Here is a 22,592-nt window from a genome sequence, read left to right on the forward strand (position 1 = left end):
AATGCCTGCTATAGAGAAGCCCAAAGAATTTGTAAGGATTCTATGAAAATAAGTCCTGCCTTGCTAACTATTTAGAGTTGTTTAAGAGTGTCAGTAAATATGCAGTAGCTAGGCTGGCTCAGTGGCTCTTTTCCCTCCCCTTTCTAAGCCTGGGTTTAGTTTTCATAATTCCCTGCCTGAACAAGGCTACAGGAACTGTACCGTCTTGCCAGGCCTCCCCTGTGGAATTCAGCTTCTCTCTAAAATCAAGTTTGCAAAGGGTTACTCTTCTGGGATTTTGCCTTCTAGCTGCACCCTTACTTTGGCTTCAACAAAAATATATGAGTTTTGAATGATTTCAGAGTAATTAATCTATAAAGAAATTAGTGCATAGCACTTACCTTCACTTCTCCTGATGCTTAGCTTGCTTGTGGGATGATGCTTTGTCAGTGTGGCTGCTCATGCTGAGAAGTGCAAATATGGCATTGGGGGATCAGCACCCCACAGTCCCAATCATATATATGTGAGGCTTTTTGCGAATGGGGCGGCATATAAATGTTCCAAATAAATAAAAAAATAAAAGCAGGTTGCTTACCTGTAACTGATGTTCTTTGAGTGGCCATCTATGCATTCACACATATGGGTGCTGCGGCTGCGCAGTGCCTAGGCCGGAAGATTAGAAAGCTAACAGTTTTTGGCGGGAAAACTCCACTCTCCTCCCCCTCAGTGGTATAAATAGAGCGGAATGTCCGCCATTTTACTCAGTCTTGAAGATCAAACGTTTGCTCTCTAGAGGTTGAGAATAAAATCAACAACAAGTATCATTATATCCCAATGGTACCGATGAAAATTAGAGTACGGTACCGAGAGAAAAAACATCCACTCACCAACACCGAGTGGGGCCGGCGGGTGGGTTGTGTGAATGCACAGATGGCCACTCAAAGAACATCAGTTACAGGTAAGCAACCTGCTTTTCTTCGTCGTGGCCTCTGTGCATCACACATATGGATGATTCGCAAGCTTACCAAACTCGGAGGAGGGAGGTGTCGTCAGCAAAGAAGAGATGAAAGAACAGCTCTGCCGAAAGAGCAGTCCTGCCTGGCACGTACATCAAGCCGATAATGCTTGGCGAAGGTACATGGACCAGCCCACGTTACAGCTCTGCAGATATCCTGAAGCGGAACCCCTGTGGCAAAGGTGGACAAAGTCGCTACTGCTCGTGTGGAGTGACCTCTTGAAAAGACAGGTAAGTCTACTTTCAATAGCTGGTAAGCCAGGACGATAGTCTGGACGATCCAATTAGAAAGTCTTTGAGATGTGATTGGCGATCCCTTGCCATGCTTGGAGTACTTAACAAAAAGTCTATTAGTACTACAGAAAGATTCGGTACGGGATCTGTAAAAAGCCAAGCAACGGCAAACATCAAGCATGTGTAGAGTACGTTCTATCGGATTCGAAGGCGATGGAAAGAATGCCGGCAAAACAATGTCTTGACTCAAGTGGAACGGCGTAGCCACTTTAGGGAGAAAGGAAAAATCCATCCGAAGAACGACTTTTTCCTTATGGAAATTCAGAAATGGTGGGTCTATGCGAAGAGCACAAATTTCACTAGCTCTCCGAGTTGATGTTACTGCTACGAGGAAGGCCATTTTCCACGACACGAGGCGTAGGTCCACAGTTGCCAAAGGCTCGAACGGTGGTTTGGAAGTGCTTGGAGTACTACAGAAAGGCTCCACGTTGGCATAGCAGGGCGGATAGACGGATGTAAGTTCTGTAGTCCCCTAATAAAGTGTCGAACCAGCAGTTGAGAGAAAACTGATAAGCCATGGACAGTGCCACGATAATGGGATATGGAGGCTGCATAAACTTTGATGGATGATGGTCTGAGTCCCGCGTGATGCAGTTGCAAGAGAAATTGCAGAATATTGTCGAATGAAGCCGTCCCAGGAAGAAAGGAATGGCACTCTGCAAAAGATGAGAATCTTTTCCATTTAGCCGCATAAGAACGACGAGTGGACCGTCTCAATGCAGATTCGAGAATTGCCTGAATTTCTTGGTCAGTAGGCGTCGGTACCGCAGCGATTGCTGTTGAATCCGAGGTAGGAGCCATATGTACAGTCCGCTGAATAGGGTCCTCCATAGAGTGAGGTGTCGTCAGTATTGACTCAGTGAAATGGCTTAGTTGATCCGCCATGCCATCAACTTCAGGGAGGTTATATCTGGATGCTGGATCGCTCCGTCTTGTTGTGTTAACACGTGAGGAAGAGTTGGTAGGTGAAGAAACGTTCTTCTGGATAGTAGCAAAAGAGTGGCAAACCCTGGTTGTCTCGGCCACCATGGAGTTACTAATATCCCTGTGGCGTTGTCTTGGGCTATTTTTGCCACCACTTTTGTTAGAAGTGGGATCGGAGGAAACGCATAAAAAGTCATGTTGTTCCAAGGGATCATAAGAGCATCCCCCATCGATCCCGATCTGATGCCTGCTCTGGAGCAGTACAGGGCACACACTCTGTTGTCCCGGGTGGCAAACAGGTCCATGTCTGGGTAACCCCACAAACGGAAGAGTTTCTCGCAAATTTGTCTGTCCAACTCCCATTCGTGGGTTGTTGACATCTGTCTGCTTAACATATCTGCTTCGATGTTGTCCGTTCCTGCCAGGTGAACTGCCAGGAGCATTATGTTCTTCGGTATGCACCAATCCCAAATGTCCATCAATAGGTGTGCTAAGGCTGGAGATTTTGTGCCGCCCTGCTTGTTGATATAGAAAACAGCAGGTATGTTGTCTGATGCAATCTGGACAACTTGACTGCATAGCACAGTCTCGAAAGCCTTGAGGGCGTTGAAAATTGCTAGAAGTTCAAGGAAGTTGATGTGCTTCCTTACTTCTCATCGGTTCCAAGTACCTTGGACCCGAAGTCCCGAAAATGTTGCACCCCATCCGAGGAGGGATGCGTTGGTGTACAGGGTTGTTGTTGGCTGAGGCGGTCGAAACGGGGCACCGGCAGACAGGTTGCCTGGGATGGTCCACCAAGTTAGAGTACGAAGGATTGCAAATGGAATCCGGATCAGCTTGATGGCCAGATCCTGTTGCGGGTGAAATGCGGCGTTGAAAAACAGTTGTACGGGCTGCATATGCAGCCTGGCATATGGGACAATGGCAACTGCAGCAGCCATGTGCCCAAGTAGTCTCTGAATGGATAAGGCTGGGACTGTTCTGTGCAGTCGGATTCAACTAATGTGGTTGCATAAGGCATCTTGATGTTCTGGAGGAAGAAAGGCTCTTTCCCATGTCAAGTCGAGACATGTCCTGATGAAGTCGATGACCTGCGTGGAAATAAGGGACGATTTCTCGCGGTTAATGCACAGACCAAGAGCATCGAGTAGAGTGCAGGTCACTTGTATAGCAGACAGAAGACCTTGTTCGGATTGCGAAACAATTAACCAATCGTCTAAATATGGGTATATTTGCACTCCCCGTGTTCTTAAGTGTGCACGTACCGGCGCCATACACTTCATAAAAACTCGAGGGGCGGTAGCCAGGCCAAAAGATAGAACATTGAACTCGAACAGATCGGACCCAACAGTAAAACATAGGAAGCGTCTGTGCGAAGGATGGATAGAAATATGAAAATAGGCATCCTTCAAGTCCAGTGAGGTGAACCAATCCTCCCTCTTCAGTAATGGAAAGATATTCTGTAAAGTGGCCATCTGAAACTTCCTTGGTTTGATGTACTTATTAAGAGTTCGTAAGTCCAAAATCGGACGAAGACCACCGTCCCTTTTCGGGACCGTAAAATATCTGGAGTAGAATCCATGCAATCCCTCCGAGCAGAACAACTGTCGAATCGCTCCCTTGACAAGTAACTGGGAGACCTCATTGCATAGCACCGATGAAGAAGGTGTAAAACAGATCGGGCTCGATGGAGGGATGACATCGAATTCTATCCTATATCCGAACTGAATAACACCCACCTATCAGATGTAATGGACTCCCAAATGGGGAGTCAGCCCTGGAGCCGGTCCCCAAAAGGGAGAAGGGAAGGTGGTGTTGGAAGAGAGAGGATAGTTTGCCCAGACCGTCAACGTGGGCGTTTATCGGCGTCGAAGCGTTGACAGCCTTGGGAGAAGCGCTGTTGCAGCTGCTGCCTCTGATGTTGCTGTCGTTGCTGATATTGCTGTCGAGGCTAGTATTGCTGGTTCCGATAGGAAGGACGAGGCCACTGCCACTTATGCTTTTGTTGAGGGAACTCCATGCAGCGCGCAGTCAGGCGTGATTCGTGTATCGCCTTTAACTTGCGGTCGGTCTTCTGATGGAACAGACCGGTGCCATCAAATGGCATTTCCTCGATTCTGCGTTTCATTTCGTCGGGAAATTACGGTTGCACAGCCACGCATGTTGGTGTAACGAGATGACATTGACGAGAGCCCTGGAATTGGTTTCTACATGGTGTCATGCAGTAGACAACTGTTGCACCGCCACCTGCATTGCTTCTTTAATGAAGACCCTGGCGAGGTCTGCTTGGTGGTCCGGAAGGGAGGAAGCAACGTTATCCAGCTTTTGCATGATGAAGTACTGGTAGCGCGCCAGTGTTGCTTCGTAATTCAATATGTGTATGCCGAGCCCAGAGGCTGCATAGACTCGGCGCGCAAGCGTATCGATTTTCCTCCCTTCCTTATCACAAGGGGCAGTGTGTCCCCTGGACTCCCTGCCCTGGGAGGATTCAACCACGAGAGAGTTCGGTTTTGGGTGACGGAGCAAAAAAGGAATATCGTCATCTCAAACTCTATACATGGCCTCATACCGGCAGGAGGTAGCTTGTGCTTGGGCCGGTCGATCCTAGGGCTGGACCATAGCCTGGCGAAGTGTAGTAATTAGCGGCAGGGCTATGGATGCAGACTGCTCTCCCTGAACGACGTCGTAAAACCAATCTGTGGAAGGATCTGGCTGCTGATGAGCTTCGATCTCAAGAGACCGAACGAGGTGGGACATGAGCTCCATAAAGGAGACATGCGGTTCGTCGGGTGAAGCAGGCCCTTGGTATGCAATTGCAACATCGGGGGATGTCGAGTCAACCTCCGACTCATCGGAGTCTTCATCGTAGCGATGGCAGTTGCTTGAGGAGGAGGTTTCAGGAGAGGTTGGACGCCTTCTCTCCACACGCCTCGAGGTGGATGGTACGTCCCTCAGGACCGATGGTGATCTACGATCCCAAGGAAAGTAAGGATATGGCTGATAACCACCCCAGCTGCGGGGGGGGGGGGGGGCACCATATCCAGGCATCAACCAATCTTCATCCCGATGTTCGGACAAATGGCTGCGACGCCTGGGAGGGATGGCAAAGGTACAGGCGGCTCAGTTGTGGGCATAGGTGTTGGAGAACATTCCCTCAGTGGGGAGTCTCTAATCTCACCATCAGAGATGGACTCCCAAAGTGGCTCCTCCTCTTGTTGAGGCGGCACGCTCTCAGGCTGAGTGATTGGCTTGAGGGATCCCAGCAGAGGCACCTGCATAGTGGATTGCAGGGCCAGTCCCGAGGGAGTCGGTACCGTGGTGGCCGTTGGTACCGAGAAGCCCGATGAGCCTGAGCCCCAGTGTTTGGGGCGGTCAGGCTTCTTGCTCTTGCGAGCGGGCTTGTCTGCCTTCTCCTTCCTCAGCTTCTTATGAGTGGAAGGTTTATCCAAGCCAGAGTGTTTGCGCTTCTCCCATTTCTTAGCTGGGGAAGAAGGCAGCAACGGGGCCTCCATGGAAGCGGCGCCTTCGTCTGAAGGATGTTGTGGAGGATCGGCGGAAGTCGAAGTGGGGCGCTTTGCAGGAGCGCTTGCAGTGGAGGAGGAGCACTGAGGAGGCGCGACCGAAGAGGAACCAGGCCGTAAGAGCACTTGGTCAGATTGCATTAAGGCCTAGTCCCATAGGAGTTTTTGAAGACGATTCTCCCTATTCTTCCTTGCTTGCTTGGTAAACGTCAAGCAATGGCCGCATTTGTCAGTTCTATGCCCCTCGCCAAGGCAGAGGAGGCATAGATCATGTGGATCCACAGGTGACATTTTGGATCCACATTCGATGCATTTGCAGAATGCCGCTCGCTGCGCCATCGTGAAAAGGAATAAAGAGAAGACAGTGTAGAGGGTAAGATGATATTTCTGGGTTTTTTTATTTTTAGAAATGAAGGGATTTAAGAAGAATCGGGAAGAGAAACAAACTTGGAGCAAAAGAGGAATAGTTTAGAGGAGATAAATGCAAAAGTGGACAAGGAGCACAAAGATCTAAGCAAGGGACGAACAGGCACGAGGCACAGCGAACAACGGTCACAAAGACTGAGTAAAATGGCGGACACTCCGCTCTATTTATACCACTGAGGGGGAGGGGAGCAGAGTTTTCCCGCCAAAAACTGTTAGCTTTCTAATCTTCCGGCCTAGGCACTGCGCAGGCGCAGCACCCATATGTGTGATGCACAGAGGCCACGACGAAGAAATGTATGATTTCTAGGTGACCCAAATCATACATATCCAGCAGAGTGCCCTTTCAAGATGGATGTTGAACTGTGTCTGGCTAAAGCTTTTATGTGCACAGGGCATTGTCAAGTACTATTCACCAAAAGAATAAGCTTTTTGTGGGCAGGACAGGACTCAGTGCCACACACTGCTAATTGTGCAAGCATAATATTTTTGATAGCCCAAATATGGGGTACACAGTTCCAGTTCTCCCCCCTCCCCCCCACACACACTTATACTGATTGCTGTGAGAGGACCAGTTTGCACATAGAAAGCTTTGCATAGAATAGGACTTAAAGCCCTTTAACAGAGGACTTTTGTGTATGTGTTTTGGAGCAGCTTAAAGCTTATTGTGGGGGTGTGCATAACCAGATCCTTATTCCTTTCAGTCTAGATTATAATTGGCATGGCTGCACAAATTTGAGACCTCACAAAGAAAGCTTTAGGCTGAACAAGGCTTAGTGCCATCTTAGAGGGAACACTGCTGAACTTGTGGGTGCATGAACTGGGGCAGTCCAAAGTTTGCTGCGGGGTTCACAGCAGTTCCTTATTTTTAAAAATCCTATTCTGCTATTATTGGCACAGGCTATGTGATTGGTAGTACTCTTGAACGGGCAGAAAGCCTTGGGCTGAATACAACTCAGTGCCAAATGAGAAGTGACACTCTTCTTGACATACAGGTATATGATTTGGAGTGAGTGTACCCTGCACATAAAGGTACATGCTGGACAGAATTCAGTCTCTTGTTGTAGAGTGCCCTGTCCTGACATAAGGGCTTATGATTGCTTGTGGCCCAGTGTTTATCGAGGGATGCACAACTACAGATCCTTTGTCATTATCAACTGAAGTCATGATTTGTGAAGACTTTGCATAAAAGTGACCATTTTGACTACAGATGAATATTGTTTCTCATGAAGGGGACAGAGATATATATGGAGTAGACCTAAACTTAGTTTGGGGTGCAAGGGCATTTAAGCTGTACTGACTACTTGTGGGTGAGGCTTTTATCATGAAGCTTTATTCACCAAATTTTACAGGGAGTCCAGATGACATGTCTAACTCTCCCATGTTTCCTCAGCATCTTCTGTCTTTTTGGTCTTGATTTCCATTTTATTCTTTGTACTTTGTCTTGGACTCTGTAAATCAGGACGGTACCAGAAATGTTTCCATATATTTTTGTAGTTTGCTGTATTGTTCTACTTTGTTCATATTTGCACCTGTGGGTGGATAATTGTTTAGTTTGCAACAGAAATATCTCAGACTGAAAGGGCAAATATCGGAAAGTGCCTAACTAAGTGGTTTGTGAATAGCTTTGACAGGTTTTATATTTGTTTTGGTATCATGGCTGTTTCCATGCTGCATTCCAGGAATGTAAAAATGGGGGCCTGCAATAAATAGTAATGGAGGGAGGAAACATAGCATAACGAGGAGGTACTGTTCTTTTCCTTTGCTGACTCCCCTTTGCTCCCCAATGTGCCTAGCTGACTGGGGAGGATGCTGTATCCTGGAAAGCCTGAAAGTCATTTCTGCCATGGAGGAAGCAAGAGCCGTGTGTAGATTTTACTGCAAATGTAACTGGGTAGAACAAGGGTCTCAAACTCGGGGCACGCCGGCCAATTGCCGGGATGGGCAGGGCACAGGGAAGGGGCCCTGCGGCCTTCAAAGTGCTGGCGGCGCCCGGGCCGGCCGCGGAATGAGCGGCCCACCACCACGGTGGTGGTGGAATACTTGATGCGGCCCAGCCTCACCCAGACTCTACTTCCAGCGGCCCCCAGGTAAGTTGAGTTTGAGATCCCTGGGGTAGAAGCATGTCCACCCCAAACAAAGGTGTAGCAACTAAGTTCAATTACACCAATGCTAACTTCACATTTCTCTGAGTTCTATGGGCAGCTGTTACGGCTGTGCAGGGCGGAGAGGAAACAAGTATACAGACACCGGAAACTGCTCTGTGGAGTCTGACATCTAAAAATCAGGTGTAGGACGCTGCACCTAGATCCCAAGGGAGTGTGTCTGAACCTAATAGTACAGCTGGTAAAGGCCAGGTAGGGAGCAGATGTTCTGAAATGAATCAGAAAATCCCTTGCCTCTTTGATTCTGGCCCCTCACTCCAAAATGTCTGATCAAACCAAGCAACCAGACTGCTTGATTCCTAGGGTGGGGTGGTGGCACCCAAGGCTGGAAAATGGGTGGTTGAGAGTAGATTCATCCCAGCTCCTCACTAATGCTTGGAAAGGGCAGAGTATTCCTCAAGCCACATCATAGGCCTGGGCAACCCCCACTCCCAAATGTATCTACACACCATGTGAAACCAGGCCTGTTTCATAAATAGGGTATAGATTTTTCCATAAGAGTTGCTTTCTGTAGGTCAAACAGGGTAAAAATATGCATCAGCAAAGGCACAAGGGCTAATTTTTAAAAATGCTCTTATAGAATGAAATTGCTCAGTATATGTTTGTATATAACACTGAACACAGTATAATTTTGTTCCCCCACCCAACACACACCTTTTAAAAAAGCATTTACCATTATCATTTGGACAGGATTAGGGATTGTTTCTTCAGTTGATGAGGCAATTTTTTAAAAAAGGATCAGACTGATAAGCAAACGTACTTCTATCATTGTACAGAGGGTTTCCTCTATCAGAAAACATGGTTTTTAGCCACCAGTTATAGCCTCTAAGCAAACTTTTCTTTGTAGAAATTAATCACAGTGAAGCCATTTGAAGGGGAGTTTCTGACCTACTGGGACAGAAATGAAATTAAAGGAGAAAAGTAACCCCAATCCCCTGAACTAGCAAAAGTGTCCCCAGTCAATGCCATTTCTTCCACTTGTGTTCAAGGTTTTGCCTCCCTACATGAAAATTATTCAAATTCTCCACCCATGTTGATACAGCAGGGCAAGTTTAAGTTGTAATTTGGCTTTACACAAGTCAGAAACTGCCACAAAATGTTGTATTGTTTCCCCAGCTCCTATCAGAGGGGGCAAGCATTTACAGAAACTTTTCAGTGCCATAGTGCTAAGTAAAGGATTCATATTTGGGACTAAGAACCAACTGTGGGAAACTATAGTGTGAAGAAAGATTTCTGCATAATTAGCATGGGAAAGGGGACCTTTTCCCTTCCACTTGAAAGACCTTCATCTACATCATGGAGGGGAATAACTTGTGACATATAGGCCAACCCCATTTCCTCATCCCCTGCCTCAGCATTTGATAAATCCTGGATGTTACCATCCACACATAGAGCAGAGAAATACTTGTTTCTGAAGCCTTGGGAGAACTGCTGCCTAGTCAGAAGTTGGTGTGTGACTTGGTAGAAAGCAGTCCCCTCTACTGTTGAGTCTGCTTTATTTAAAAATTAAGTTTTCTGCATGTGTGGCACCTTTCCCTAAATAAGGAGTGACCACTGTCTAATTTATTCATGGCCTTGTACCTCTCAGACTGATAGGAGAAATAATGTAGGATTTTTAAAGAAATTTTCCAATCTGGGTTTCCTTATCAGGGTTTCTGCTCAATGCTGTTCATCAAGTGCTGCTTCCTGTTTTCCTATCAAGTCCTTTAGTCCTGTATGAGGTTTTCCTCAGAGCTAAACAAACCACCCATTTCCCGCATAGGAACTGCAACAATTTTCTTCATCACAGCAGCCGAGAAATGAATCCAGAGAAAGCAGACAATCCAGTTTTACCCCAGTCCCATAGATGAGCACATCACTAAAAGGGTATTCTGCAGCTTGAAAAGTGCTATGACTCTTGCACAGACTAAAGCATTTATGCTTTTAACACTTAATGGATTTTTCTTTCCACAGAGCAGTTTCATGATTACCATATTGGATGAGTAGAACCTGAAAACAAACCTGCCAAGTCAGTTAAGGTTACTACATTCTCTTTCCTTAGTACAGTTGCCATCTCCTCACGCTGCACAACCCACAGCAAGTCAACAGATGGAAATTCTCTCCTCAACTCTCTCCATGTTATGAAAAGCAACAGCTGTGGAATTGCTCCATGTCGTGTTGTTGGTAAGAAATTTTGCCTTAAAATGGTGAAACAGGCATGTAGGACTGCCAATAAACCCAAACCAGACTGTGCTTGCATTAGTACAAACCCCCTCCAGTTCCCCAATTTTACTAGACACAATCCACCTTGGAAGCATATACTGTCCTAGAATACATCCACTGGGCAATGACACAATGATAAATTCATAGGGTTTATATATTAATATAATTCTAAAGGACAAGTAGGTTTCACCCACAATAGCCACTGAGACTCCAGTTTTGCCAAGTTTGTCCAACCTTTGGTTGTTGAAGAAAGCAAAAGCATTCCACACACTTAAAATGCATCCATTCTCAGATTACACTTCTTTTTTTGTGCAAGGTTTTTTTTCTCCCAGCTATAAAAAGTAGAAAAGAGCATTGTGCACTTGTTGGGGAAGGAAGAAGAGGTATTCTGGGGTCTTGTTTGTAAAGACTCCCCCACTGTCCCCACTTTCTTTTTCTTTTCAGAACAAATCCAGAAGGGGGCAAGGAAAGTCTGTTAAAGCTCGCTGCATTCTCTTTATGTATCAGCCACCCCAATCAGCCCTGTCAGGACTTGTATCATCCTGCTGGACTGATGTGTAGGACACTCCTTCATTAGATAACAGATACTGTTAGACATTAGCTGGGTGTGGATGCAGACAGTTGCCTTGGAGATTGATCAGTTAGCCCATGTAACTCCATCTCCCATTGCTAAAGACCTAGTGTGAATTCCTAAACAATTTCCACATGAACAGTTGAGAAGGAAATACGTAAGAGAGGAACAACCCATACAAGGGGTTGTCACAAATTTCCCTGCAGGAACTTGCATCCTGTGCAACTTGATGGCTGCTGTCCCCTCTCCAGAGAGCCTTGGAGATCTTGGCATCTGTCACATCAAGCAGCAGGAAGTTCTGCAAGTAATGCTTATATCTAATGCTGTTCATTGGCAAATGTGGGAGAAGATAGAACCCTAATCAAAACATAACAATGATTCAAGAGCTGTGGAAGAAGGCAAAAATGAAGTTTACTCAGAAAAGTAAATTAAAGAAAAATTGCCTAGAGCAATATTCAAAATGGGGATGGGGGCTACCAGCCAGGATGGAAGAAGGGTTTCATTTGAGCCAGAATCTATTTTCATTGTGAAGGCTCACCCCTGAATCAGGTGAACAAAGAACTATCTTTCTGAGCATATGTGAAATGCACGTCTCTCACCATGAAATAGCCGTAGTCTGTCCCCAACTCCCAAATATATCTGAATCCAGAGAATTAAAGTGAAAGCATGCACTCTAGTGCAGGATGTGAAATGTCTGGGGGCGGGAGTGTCCCTTCAGGAAATTAGTGTTTGAAGAAAAGCAAGGGTGCACAACCTGCCATTTTTAGGTTATTTTCACAGGATGTAGGCAGCAGAAACAGAATGCGAGGAAAGAGTAAAGGGACTGAGCAAAGAGTGACTGAAGAAATGTGGGGAGACTCTCTTCAGTTCAGACCTCTAGCAATAACGATTTTTCCTCCCCATTTGCTGCGTAGAGACCGGAATGGGGGCGGGACAGGTGTGGGCCTGCTAATTTTTGGCTCTGGGGTTGTGCATCAGTGGCATGCCCTCGAGAAAAAAAGAGTTCCCCACCCCCATTGTAAAAGTTTATTTACTGTCTTCAATAGGTGCAGAAGCAAGTAATAAAACCTTGCCTCATTCTCCAAAATTATTTTTGACTTATTAACAGTCTGTTACAGTAAGTTTTGGGCCCAAGAGATTGATTTAAAAACAAACAAAAACAGCCCAACCCACCATAAGGAAAAAGTCTCTCCCCTCTACCACCCCCAGTTTAGTTTTTATGTTTTCAGAAAACTATCAGACCCCATCTTCCTGTTTGGCTAACAAAAGTATTAGTGTCAGACTGACTAGTGGTATCTCCTTCCCTTTTGCAGATAAAACCATGTGCCCCCAATGGCCTATGGGACCTGCACAGATGCCTTGCTACGTATTCCTGTCCTCCAAAGCATAAGGTGTGATACATACAATCCCCTCCGGTAAGGATATAAAATCCCATCAGACATGGTAGTGGCCTGCTTGTCTTTATCTAGGAGACTGCTCACCAGTATAAGCTTGGTGGATAGGGCAGCTCCTCAGACTATCTGTAGATGGCTTAGAGAGGTGGGAGCTGAGCTTACAAGCAGTGATGTGATGCCAGCTGACTTTTCCTTCATCACTGCCCCCACTCCAGCACTCCCTGCAGGAGAAAGGGATTAAACAGAAAAAAATCTTAGCAGCTCTGAGCAGATGGTATGTCTGTACCCTTTTACAGACACCCAAAATGTCATTCACAGCTGCCTGGATGGGGAAGGGGAGACACTGGGGCCGGAAGGCACTTGGAAGGAGACAGAGGAGTTGCAGGCACACAGGAAGAGAGGGACACAGAGATGACTCCGCTTAGGAGTTCATTTGGCAGCGAGGTCAGACAACTGACACGCCTACCTACACATATTCACCATGGCTCAGACTTCCACCCACTCGACCATACACGCATGCACACACATATGTACATTAACCACACTAGTGGCCCAACTCCCCAAAGCCACCCCACCTGCCTAGGTTCTGTACTGTAACCCAGGCTGTTCAGGTATTGAGGCACAACAGGCAGAGCTGGGCACTGGCCCACCCCCTTGGGCACTGGCCTACCCCTCGGGCACTTGCTCTCCCCACCCCAAACCACATGACAGCTTGGAAAATCCACATAATTGAACTAAAAAAGAGAGACTGTACAAAACCTCCAAGGGCAAGGAGAATGGAGAGACCCAGTTTGCCTTCCATTTCACCTCTACTCCTACTGTATCAGGACACGGGGCCAGTGCTAGTTCTGGTTATGCCAAGCTGGGTGGGGAACAAAAGGTACTTGGAACAGGAACAGGAACCACACAGGAGAAGCCTTGCCCTTCTGATGACTGCTTAAGAGTCACAGAGCAGTGAAACTTCCTTGGCCATCTTCATACCCTCAGTAATTCCTGTCCCCACTTTGCCCGGCTCACAGTGGTTGGTGTTGGTAGAAAGGGATAGAGGGCAAACTTTCTTAGGTGGTTGTTGTGGTATTTCTTAACCTGCCTTGAGCATGTCAAGCATCTTGAATGATCAAAGAGCATGCTGGGAAAGAAACAGAACACAGCTTGGGCACACTCTGCAACTTGTTCTGTGCAGCTCTGCTGTCAAAAGTCTGGGGTTCCTGTTCCTCCACGGACTTGACTAGCTGAAGAGGAGAGGAAGCTGCACCAGACTTGCATGCTAATATTGATCTCCAGGGTTCTGGTGGCCTCTACTCCCTGTTCCTCTCCCCCCACTGTGCAATGAGGGCGAGACTTCATTCTGCTTGCTACTTCACATTGAACACCATGAGGGGTCGCTCCTCACGTTTCTGCCAGGGGCTCTTCTTGTCGCCCTGGTCATCAGTCCCCTCAGAGGGTTCATTACTATCATCCTCTGGGCTGGTCATTGAGTCACGGCGCAGTTCGCTGTTGCTGTTACTGCTGCGGGAGCTATTGCCACGGCTGCGCCCATGGCGGGGAATAGTAGCAGCACGATGTTCAGTATTCTCATCCAAAAGGGGTGTCAGTGAGTTGTCCTCGGGTGAGCAAATGGCAGTGCGGCTCTCACTGCTGCTTTGCTCCATGTCAGTATCAGGAAAAACTAGCTTGGAGTAAGTGGGGCCCACAGGAGGGGCCAGGCGTTCCTCCTTCAAGCACTTGGCTGGTTTGGCTTCATTGACATCCACACCTGAGTCCAGACTGGCATCGTTGCTTCGGCTTCTCTCATTCCCCTGGAGATCAATGTAAGAATGGCGCACTTGTGAGGAGCGACCATCAAGTGACACAAACCAAGCGCGTGGATGCGGTTTCACACCGAGCTCCAAAAGCTTCTTCTCAGTCAGCGCCTGCAGTTCCCCATTCAACTGGGCCATGGTGGATTCATTCAACAGCACTGGGATGGTGACTGAACCACTGACAGACTGTGTGTGGGGACCCCAACCCTTCACATCACTGTCTTCTACTTCATGTTGCTGGAGCTGAAACTGTGGATGTTGCAGCTGCTGTTGAAGGAGCTGCTGCTGCCTCTGTTGCTGCTCCTGTGGCCCGAACTGGTGAGGAAGTCCCATGCCAACTGGATCCACATCTGATTTGTTCTCAGAGCCTGCTGTAGGCTGCTCTGATGGTGCCAGACGCATGTAGTGGGCTGGAATGACAAGTGTTGGCATGACATTCCGGTACATGGTATCCTTCATGTGGTCAATGGAACCACAGAAGATTAGCTGCCCAGGTTGGCTCAGTGAAGTGGGACGGGCAAGATGGTCTACGGACTGTGACATCATGAAGTCAGGGGGTTTGGAGTCCCCTTTGTGCCCTGTATAGTGGTCAAAAGGAGGAGGTAGAGGAGGTGGTGATGGGGGCTCCTGCAGGTAGGCCTTGCTGTCATTGCGAGCTTGCTTCCGTTGTGTCTCACTGCTCTTGTCCTCTGTGCGCTGATGCGAATAACCGCGCTTGTAGTCTTCCAGGGAAGGAGGCTCAAGTGTGCCAGGGACATCTGTGGAGTGGGCTGTCTTGTGTGAGTAGCCCTCCACCATCCGAGGGTAATCGTCCTTGAGATGGCTACCTCTCTGGCTTAGTGTGTCTGCTGTGGAGGCCTTGCTAGCATGCCGCACCTTCTGGGTTGACACTTGCTTGAAGAATTCTTCACGAGAGCTCTCAAACTCCCGAGATGAGGAGAAGGCTGACTTGAGGATAGGTGTGTGCACATCTGTGTCCCCACTGGATGAGGCAGTCTCCATGTGACTTGTACAAATCAGATTGATCTGAGACATTGATGTGGCCTGGTCTTTTTTGGAAGCATCTAGTGCTCCAGAGAATTGAAGCTTCCTGTGGTGCTGACGTGGCTTCAGACATAGTCTCCTAGAAAGGGAAAAGGAAAGAAAATGCCAGCACATATCATATTTGAAGTATCTGTGATTGTAGCAGAAGCACCATAGCTCAAGCTCAAGCTCAAGCTCAGTGGCATTGCATATGCTTTGCATAAATAACAATCCAGTTGAAGTATCTCAAATAACAGGGCTGGGAGAAGTCTCCACCTGCTGGAGATTGGTGAACTGCTGCCGGTCAGAGTAGACATACTAAGTTACAAAGAAAATGTGTCTGATTGAATAGAAGGCAGGCTTATATATTTAAAACATATAATTTATATTATACAATACGGCAAGAGTAGACATTATGCTATTCCAGGCATCTTTCTTGGCACCCACCTAGCGCTCCTACCTTTGTTTTAATTAATAAATGTTCTCATCAGTAGAGGTAATCACTTCAAAGTAAAGTGAAGGCCTCCAGGCACTATGGACTTCATCTCCCATGAGTGCCTCTGGCTGAGAGGCATTCTGAGGAAATGATAATGCCACCAAGAAGGGGAAAAAGAAAAGGGGATTCCTGTTAGGGAGATGCTAGGGAGAATAGTAAGGGGGTAGGGGTTGGAAGAGCAACAGTAAACCCGGTTGGGGGTGAGGTGCACAAAGCAGCACTGGTATAGCTTTAAAATGGAGAACTGGCCCAGACAACTGACATGGGCTCCTGAGTGTTCTTTCCCAGGGAGTGGAATCAAACACCTCTTTGGATTTTCAAGGACCTGCAAGTAATGAAAAGAATGGGGCATTGACTAGCACAGTGTTGATGGAAAACTTGGAACAAGTCCAGTTGAACATAGGCTAGAGCTCATTTGAAAGACTATTCTGTGCCATTGAGGGTGGTGAAGAAATTTTATTTTACCACTGCTGCACCTGCACAGAATTGCCAAATGGAGCTTTTAGGAATCGTTACAGGCCTAGTATGTTCCACCCCATAAAGAAGAGGGGAACCACTCGGTAGCCAATATGACCAATTTGCATAACAATTCATTTGCAAATAAAATGGATTGTATTTATAGCAACTTGGATGCCCTCATTGACAGAGGTCTGGTGGATGTAAATTTGGTTGCTGTTGTCCAGTTATATTTAATACTTTTCTATTGTATAGCCTAGGGATGTGGAGAGCTTTTTCCTGTTGATATGACTGGTGCTTTTGTCAAAGCCTTGGTCTCCCAGTTGGATTCAGAGGTGACAGGGTGATTAACACAATTGCTCCTGAATGTTTTCATCCCTTTCGCCTAGAACATTCAGCAAGGTATCAAAGTCTGCTGAACTCAAGTGAGTCAGATCCAGAGCCATCCATTCCTATGACTGCCACTTGATATAAATAAATCTAATTAACAAATAAAACAAATATTAGCCCAGGAAAAAGCTGGAAGACTGTATTTGTTTTGAATGAGAGAGGCTCTAGAGTTCTGAGAGGGGACTCATCTTCTTTACCAACTCCCAGCTAAAGGAGGGGGCTAAAGAGAATTGATGTCAAGACACTGGAGCTTTTGAGTGAAGCAGTGTTGGCTAAAGGCTGACAGCATCATGGAGTGCTGCATGCCTCCTACTGGGGACCTGATCTGGTATGAGGACATTGGTAAAAGGTCTTTTAAAATGTATCCATCTTAGTAACAGCAGCAACAGAAAATGTGTCATAATTACAGAAACAAACCAACAAGTTTCAGACAATCCAGATTACATAGCCAAAGGACAAAAGTGGACTGACCTAGGAGGCCCCTTCCACCTCTCTTGCCTGTATGCCATTATGCCACAAGCCACTAAAGAGCATCCTGTCCACAAAGATGCTTGGTGAGTGGAATACCTTCTAAGAGATATAGAGAACAGATGTTCACACAGCACCACCATCCACTGATGGGTGTCGCATGAATAAATTACTGCATAAGCACTCTGCAAAGACATGAAAAATGAAGACTGTATCTTTAGAGAAAAAAGTCAACTTGCAGGGATTTGCAAAAATATGCAAGAAAGCACAATGCTATTCGAATGTTGCCCCAAAGACTGCTGTAGGCCAGCATAATGCACTGCCTGATGAGGAGGAGGAAGAGGAGGAGAAGCAGCCACCAGTGTTGCAGAAGTGGTTAGAGCGCTGGACTGGAACTCAAGAGATTCAGGTCTAGACCTCACTCGGCCATGAAACTCACTGGGTACTGTTCAGCCAGCAAAGGACTCTCAGCCTAACCGACCTCACAGAGTTGTTGTGAGGATAAAATGAAGAGAAGAATATTGTAAACCACCTTGGGTTCCTCACAAGAGGAAGAAAGGAGAGGCATACATTTAATGATAGCAGCAGCAGCTTATTTCATTTGTATACTATGAAATAGCTGAAGCTTTCTGAATTGCCCAGAAATGGTGGACATTGAGATCTTCCTCAGGCCCCTTGACAGGGCACAGGCAACACTTGCTTTCCTTTCATCTTCCTAATAGCTCAAAATACAACACCTTTCTGACAGTTGACTTATGCCATGGCTTCTCCTGTGAATGCACGGGCTGGAACAGAATGAGTGTGACACAGTCTGCTTCCCATGAAAAATTAAATGTAGGCAGAAAAGCAGGGTGTGTAGAGAAAACTGCTCCAGTTAAAGGTACAAAGCTAGGGGTTAGCAGAAAGAACCTCATCCTCAAATAATCTCCTAGAAAAGGGGCATGTGTGGCTATTGGCTCTAATGAAGGACCTATGAGAGCTGTGACTACATCACTCAGCTTCCATGAAAGAAATTTGTGAACTTACAGGTACACTGAGAAGGGCAGCCCTTTTGAGAAATTCATATACATAAAAATAGCTGGCTATGGAGTCCCTCCATCTGCATCCTAAGATGCTGTCCACTGCAGCCATCTAATCTTTGAGAGTACCTATATTATGTTCCTTGAGCAGCCCTGGCTGCAAGAAGTCCAAGATTCCCTGAATGCTGCCCAAGCCCTGCGCACTGCTAGAACAAATGCATGAAACCTTGCAGATGCTACAATGCATTCCGTTGGCAGAAATCCTCCTGGAAGATGAAAGGTGCTCAGTGCTTCATCCAGATCTGGGCAAGCCCTTGTAGCTCTGGATGAAAATGAAAGGTGGGGACCTGTGTGAACAAATCTCTGTAGCACAGGACTTCCATTCCTTCTGAATAGACAGGTTTGGCAGGTCCAGAAACCATGGACATCTGTGTCAGTGAGATCATAAAATCATGGAAGAGTTGCAAAGGCCAAGAAGGCCATTAGGTCCAACCTCCTGCCCAATGCAGAACTCCAAATCAAACCATCCTTCTCAGATGGCTGTATCTTGAATGCCTCTAGTGTGCCTCTATAATCTTCCTAGGTAATTAGTTCCATTGTTGTGTTAAAACTTGCACCAAAGTTCTTTTTGAAGTTCAGCCAGAATTTGGTTTCTTGTCACTTCACTGCTTTATTCCATGCCCTATACTGGCATAATGGAGAAGAGATCCTGGCCCTCCTCTTTGTGACAACATTTCAAGTAATTGAAGAGTGCTATCATATCTCACCTCAGTCTTCTCCTGGCTAAATATACCCAGTTCTTTCAATTTCTCCTCACAGGGTTTTGTTTTCAGTCCCTGGATCATCCGGGTTGCCCTCCTCTGAACCCTTTCCAGTTTGTTTGCATCTTTCTTAAATTGCGGTGCCCACCTGTGCAGTGCTCCAGGTGAGGTCAAGCAGTGCTTAGTAAAGGAGAAATAGTATTTCACATGATTTGGAAGTGAGACTTCCATTAATGCAGCCCAAAATAGCATTTGCGTTTTTGCAGCCAGATCACATTGTTGACTCACGTTGAGCTTGTGATCTACAATTCCAAGATCCTTCTCATTTGCAGTACTGTTGAGCCAAGTATCAGACAAGGATCCCAAAATTTTTCATCTCCTGGGCCATGAACTCCCTGACTCACTGGAGGAGGAGAATTCTTGGTCTGAATCTGACCTTTGCTCCCTTACCCCCACCTCAAAACAAATGGGCAACTTCAAGGTGCATGTGTCCTACTTGATGTACTTCTCCAATGTTGCAGGCTGCTGCTGCAAGAGCCTGCACAGTAGACTCTAGAGAGTCTGCCCCCAGCTCTGATGCTGACTCTGTGCTTACTTCCCCTGTCCTGGTGGTGAGGCAGGCAGCTGTGTGTATGTGCCAGTTCAGGTAGGGAGGGTGAGAGTAGGAGAGTCTCTTTTTCACTTTCCTTCCAGATGGGTCTACCTTAAACTGGTTAGGGCGGCAGAACCCAATGGCACTCTGCATTTCATGATCTGGCCTACCAGTGGGAGAAGATGCTGTGATTTCTTCCTGCTGGCCAAAATAAAAAAGCTCCTCCTGTCTATGAGCAATCCAGGCCCCTAGCTAGGATATGTTGTGGCTACGGTACAGGAGACAGAGAAAAGAGAAGACAAGATTGATGGAGGAAGGGAAAAAAATAGGCCCTGTTCAAAAGCAAAACTAATGAGGTCATTGGAACTTGAGAGAAATTCTGATTCACCAACACTAGACAGAACTAGCCTGGGAGGGCAGAGTAGCTCCTTCCCCTAGCAAGCATTTTCACTTCTGAAGGAGGAGGAGCTAACCCAAGTAATGGAATGCCCTCTAGAAGATACATGAGAAGGCATACATACTCAAAGGCACTATTACATAGGTGTGTTTACTGAGATGCAGGGTTCATGGGCAGTGGGTGAAGGAACTGATCCACAACTAATCAACCACAAAGTCTGCTTGATATTTTGCAACGACTGATGTAAAACTGTTTGCAACAGCTGTCAAATTCCAGAGACTATTCCTGCAATCCTCAGCTCAGCTGCCTTCCCTTATGCTCAGACCCAGCTACAGCGTATCATTTACAGAAGTGCTTCATTATTCAAAGTATGATTCCTTCATTTCTCAGAAATAATACTATTATTCCCATTTTACTGATGACAAATGGAGGGTTAAAACTGACATTGTGGCAAAGATGGGACTTGAAACTCTAAGACTAGTTCGTCATTCATTCCAGTGACAAGGGTTCATGTAAAATGGCTAACATCCAGATGAAATAAAACTTAAAATACTGTAAGTAACCCTTCCCTTTACAAAAGTAGGGAGGGTGAATTTTAGCAAAATAACAATGTGATGCAAAAAGGGTTTTGTTTCAGGACAGGATTTGAAAGCATTAGATGGGGATAAAAGTGAAAAACCAGAGGCACTCACCTGCAATAATAGATAAGCAAGCAAAGCAGAATGAGGACCAGCAATGCCAGAGCACCCAGGATGGTAAGCAGGAAGATGGTGTGGTAGGTGGCAATATCTTTTATGCCGGCTGCTGCACTTGTCAATCCTGTGAAAAGATAGTTCTGAAGACAGGGCAGGGCAGGACAGGACAGGAGAGGACACTGCTTTCACCCCCTTTCCCTCCATCCCACACTAGCTGAAAGCTAATTTATTTCTATACACTATTTCTGATAAAATGCTCAGTGCAGTTTGAAAACATTTCAATTAATAAAATTAGCTATTACAACTATTTATAAATTTAAACAGCAACAACTAAGGCAGCAACAATGTAAGTCACATAAAACAGTAAGAAAGCCTATAAGAATAAAAGGCTAAGAAAAATAAAAAAGATCACTCTCTGGCAGAGCATTCTGTTAACTAGAGCACCACATTTGAGAAGGCGTTCCTTCTGGTAGCAACCAGCCTTGCCTCAGCTTTCACAGAAAGACCTCTGCTGAAGATCTCAAAGTACAAAACAATATATATTGGGAACAGGTCATTTTCCTAATATTCTCATTTTTGGTCACAAAGGGCTTTAAAAGTGAAAACAAGCACTTTGAATTTGGCTCAGAAAGAGACCAGGAGCCAGTGACACAACATGTGATGAGGCTGCCCAGTCCCCTTTAATCATCCAGTAGCTGTATTTTGGACTCCAGTTCTCAGACCATCTTTGAAGGTAGGCCTGCACAGAATGCATTACAATAGCCTTATCCTGGAGGTCTCTAACACACAGATGTCCCCCTTTACCATTCCTGCTTGAGATTATGTGACTCATTACAGGACCTTAGGAAAAAAGAAGACACACTCTATTCATGGTTCAGGGTTGCTGAGCATTTCATGAACCCCAAAGAGTTTAAATTAAATTAAATTAAACTATATAAGTGTTTATATTCCTGGCATTAAAAACAGATTCTAGGGTTAAAAGTCCCCACCCTTATAACCCCAAGCACAACCAGCCAGTCTGTAGTTACTTAATTTTTTAAAACATTCAACCCAATATTTTTAGATTAAATTATAAGGGAATTTTTTAAAAGCTAAAATTTGAGATATACTAATAATGCTAAAACAATCATGGAAGATTTACTAATTTGCTAACACAATTTTCATTTTCTTAGAGCATCAAAAATTTAAAAGTTCAAATCAGTACTATTTCATAAATTTACAGGGAAATTTAAATGTGGAGGGTTTTTATTCCCCATATTATTTAGACTCCCCCTTTAAGACTCTCTTCCCTTTAATCCCAGATTTTTTAAAAAGTGATTCTACAGCATTAACTGGCAGTGATTACTCAGTGGTTCTATGCAAAGTGCTGCACAAAAACTCAGAGGCAGTTCTTAGCAAGTAATAGTTTGTAAAATGCAGAGAATGTTCCTAACATAAGTGGGGTAGTCTTACCGGTTGTCGGAGACAGCACAGCAGCTACCCAGTAGCCCAGCTGTGGAGAGACAAATGTCCAGTAAAGCTGGTTCCCTTCCTTGCGGATGAGTCCAGTCCCATTCCGGATCCATAGACCTGAGGAAAAAAAGAACTAGCTAATCAGAAGTAACAAACAGAACACTCCTGCCCCTCCAAAAAAGACAAAATTATCCAAATCCCTGCTCTAAAAGGAAGAACAGTCACTCATCAGCACTATCCCAAAACAAAAACAAACAAAGCAAAACAGTAGAGATCAGAGGAGAGAGCGTAGGTATGACAGCACTTGCATAGCAAGCAGCTCTAGATCATGGCTCTGTCTAACATGGTTTTGTTATATAGGTGAGACACATAGTAGGGAAAGGAAACTGCCAACTTAGGGGCACTATGAAGCCACCCAGCATAGCTCCTGATCCTAAAGAAAAAGCCTTGCCCCCACCTCAACCAGTAATTTCAGTAGTTTTCTCCAAAGTTTTGCAGGCTTGAGCCCTTTATTAACCCGTCTACCTCAGTAACAACAGTAACAGACTTTATG

At 45.9% G+C, this 22,592-nt stretch overlaps 1 protein-coding gene across 3 annotated transcripts in view; it reads right to left on the reverse strand.

The window, feature by feature from the left end:
* Positions 1-7,469: 7,469 nt before the first annotated feature.
* The window catches only part of FAM171A2 (family with sequence similarity 171 member A2), a 46,801-nt gene continuing 31,678 nt past the window's right edge, over positions 7,470-22,592 (reverse strand). For 2 of the 3 annotated variants that reach the window (XM_044418642.1, XM_044418641.1), the window contains 3 exons: positions 22,040-22,156; positions 20,585-20,711; positions 10,668-15,413 (listed from right to left, as the gene is read on the reverse strand). In XM_044418642.1, the coding sequence (XP_044274577.1) occupies positions 13,844-15,413; positions 20,585-20,711; positions 22,040-22,156 (1,814 nt within the window). In that variant the 3' untranslated portion in view covers positions 10,668-13,843. Of the gene's footprint in view, positions 7,689-10,667; positions 15,414-20,584; positions 20,712-22,039; positions 22,157-22,592 lie in introns of those variants that run through there. The other variant, XR_006413591.1, reaches the window with a different exon arrangement.

The sequence above is a fragment of the Varanus komodoensis genome, unplaced genomic scaffold (genome assembly GCF_004798865.1).
Source record: "Varanus komodoensis strain SLA01 unplaced genomic scaffold, ASM479886v1 scaffold92, whole genome shotgun sequence".
Classification (NCBI taxonomy): domain Eukaryota; kingdom Metazoa; phylum Chordata; class Lepidosauria; order Squamata; family Varanidae; genus Varanus; species Varanus komodoensis.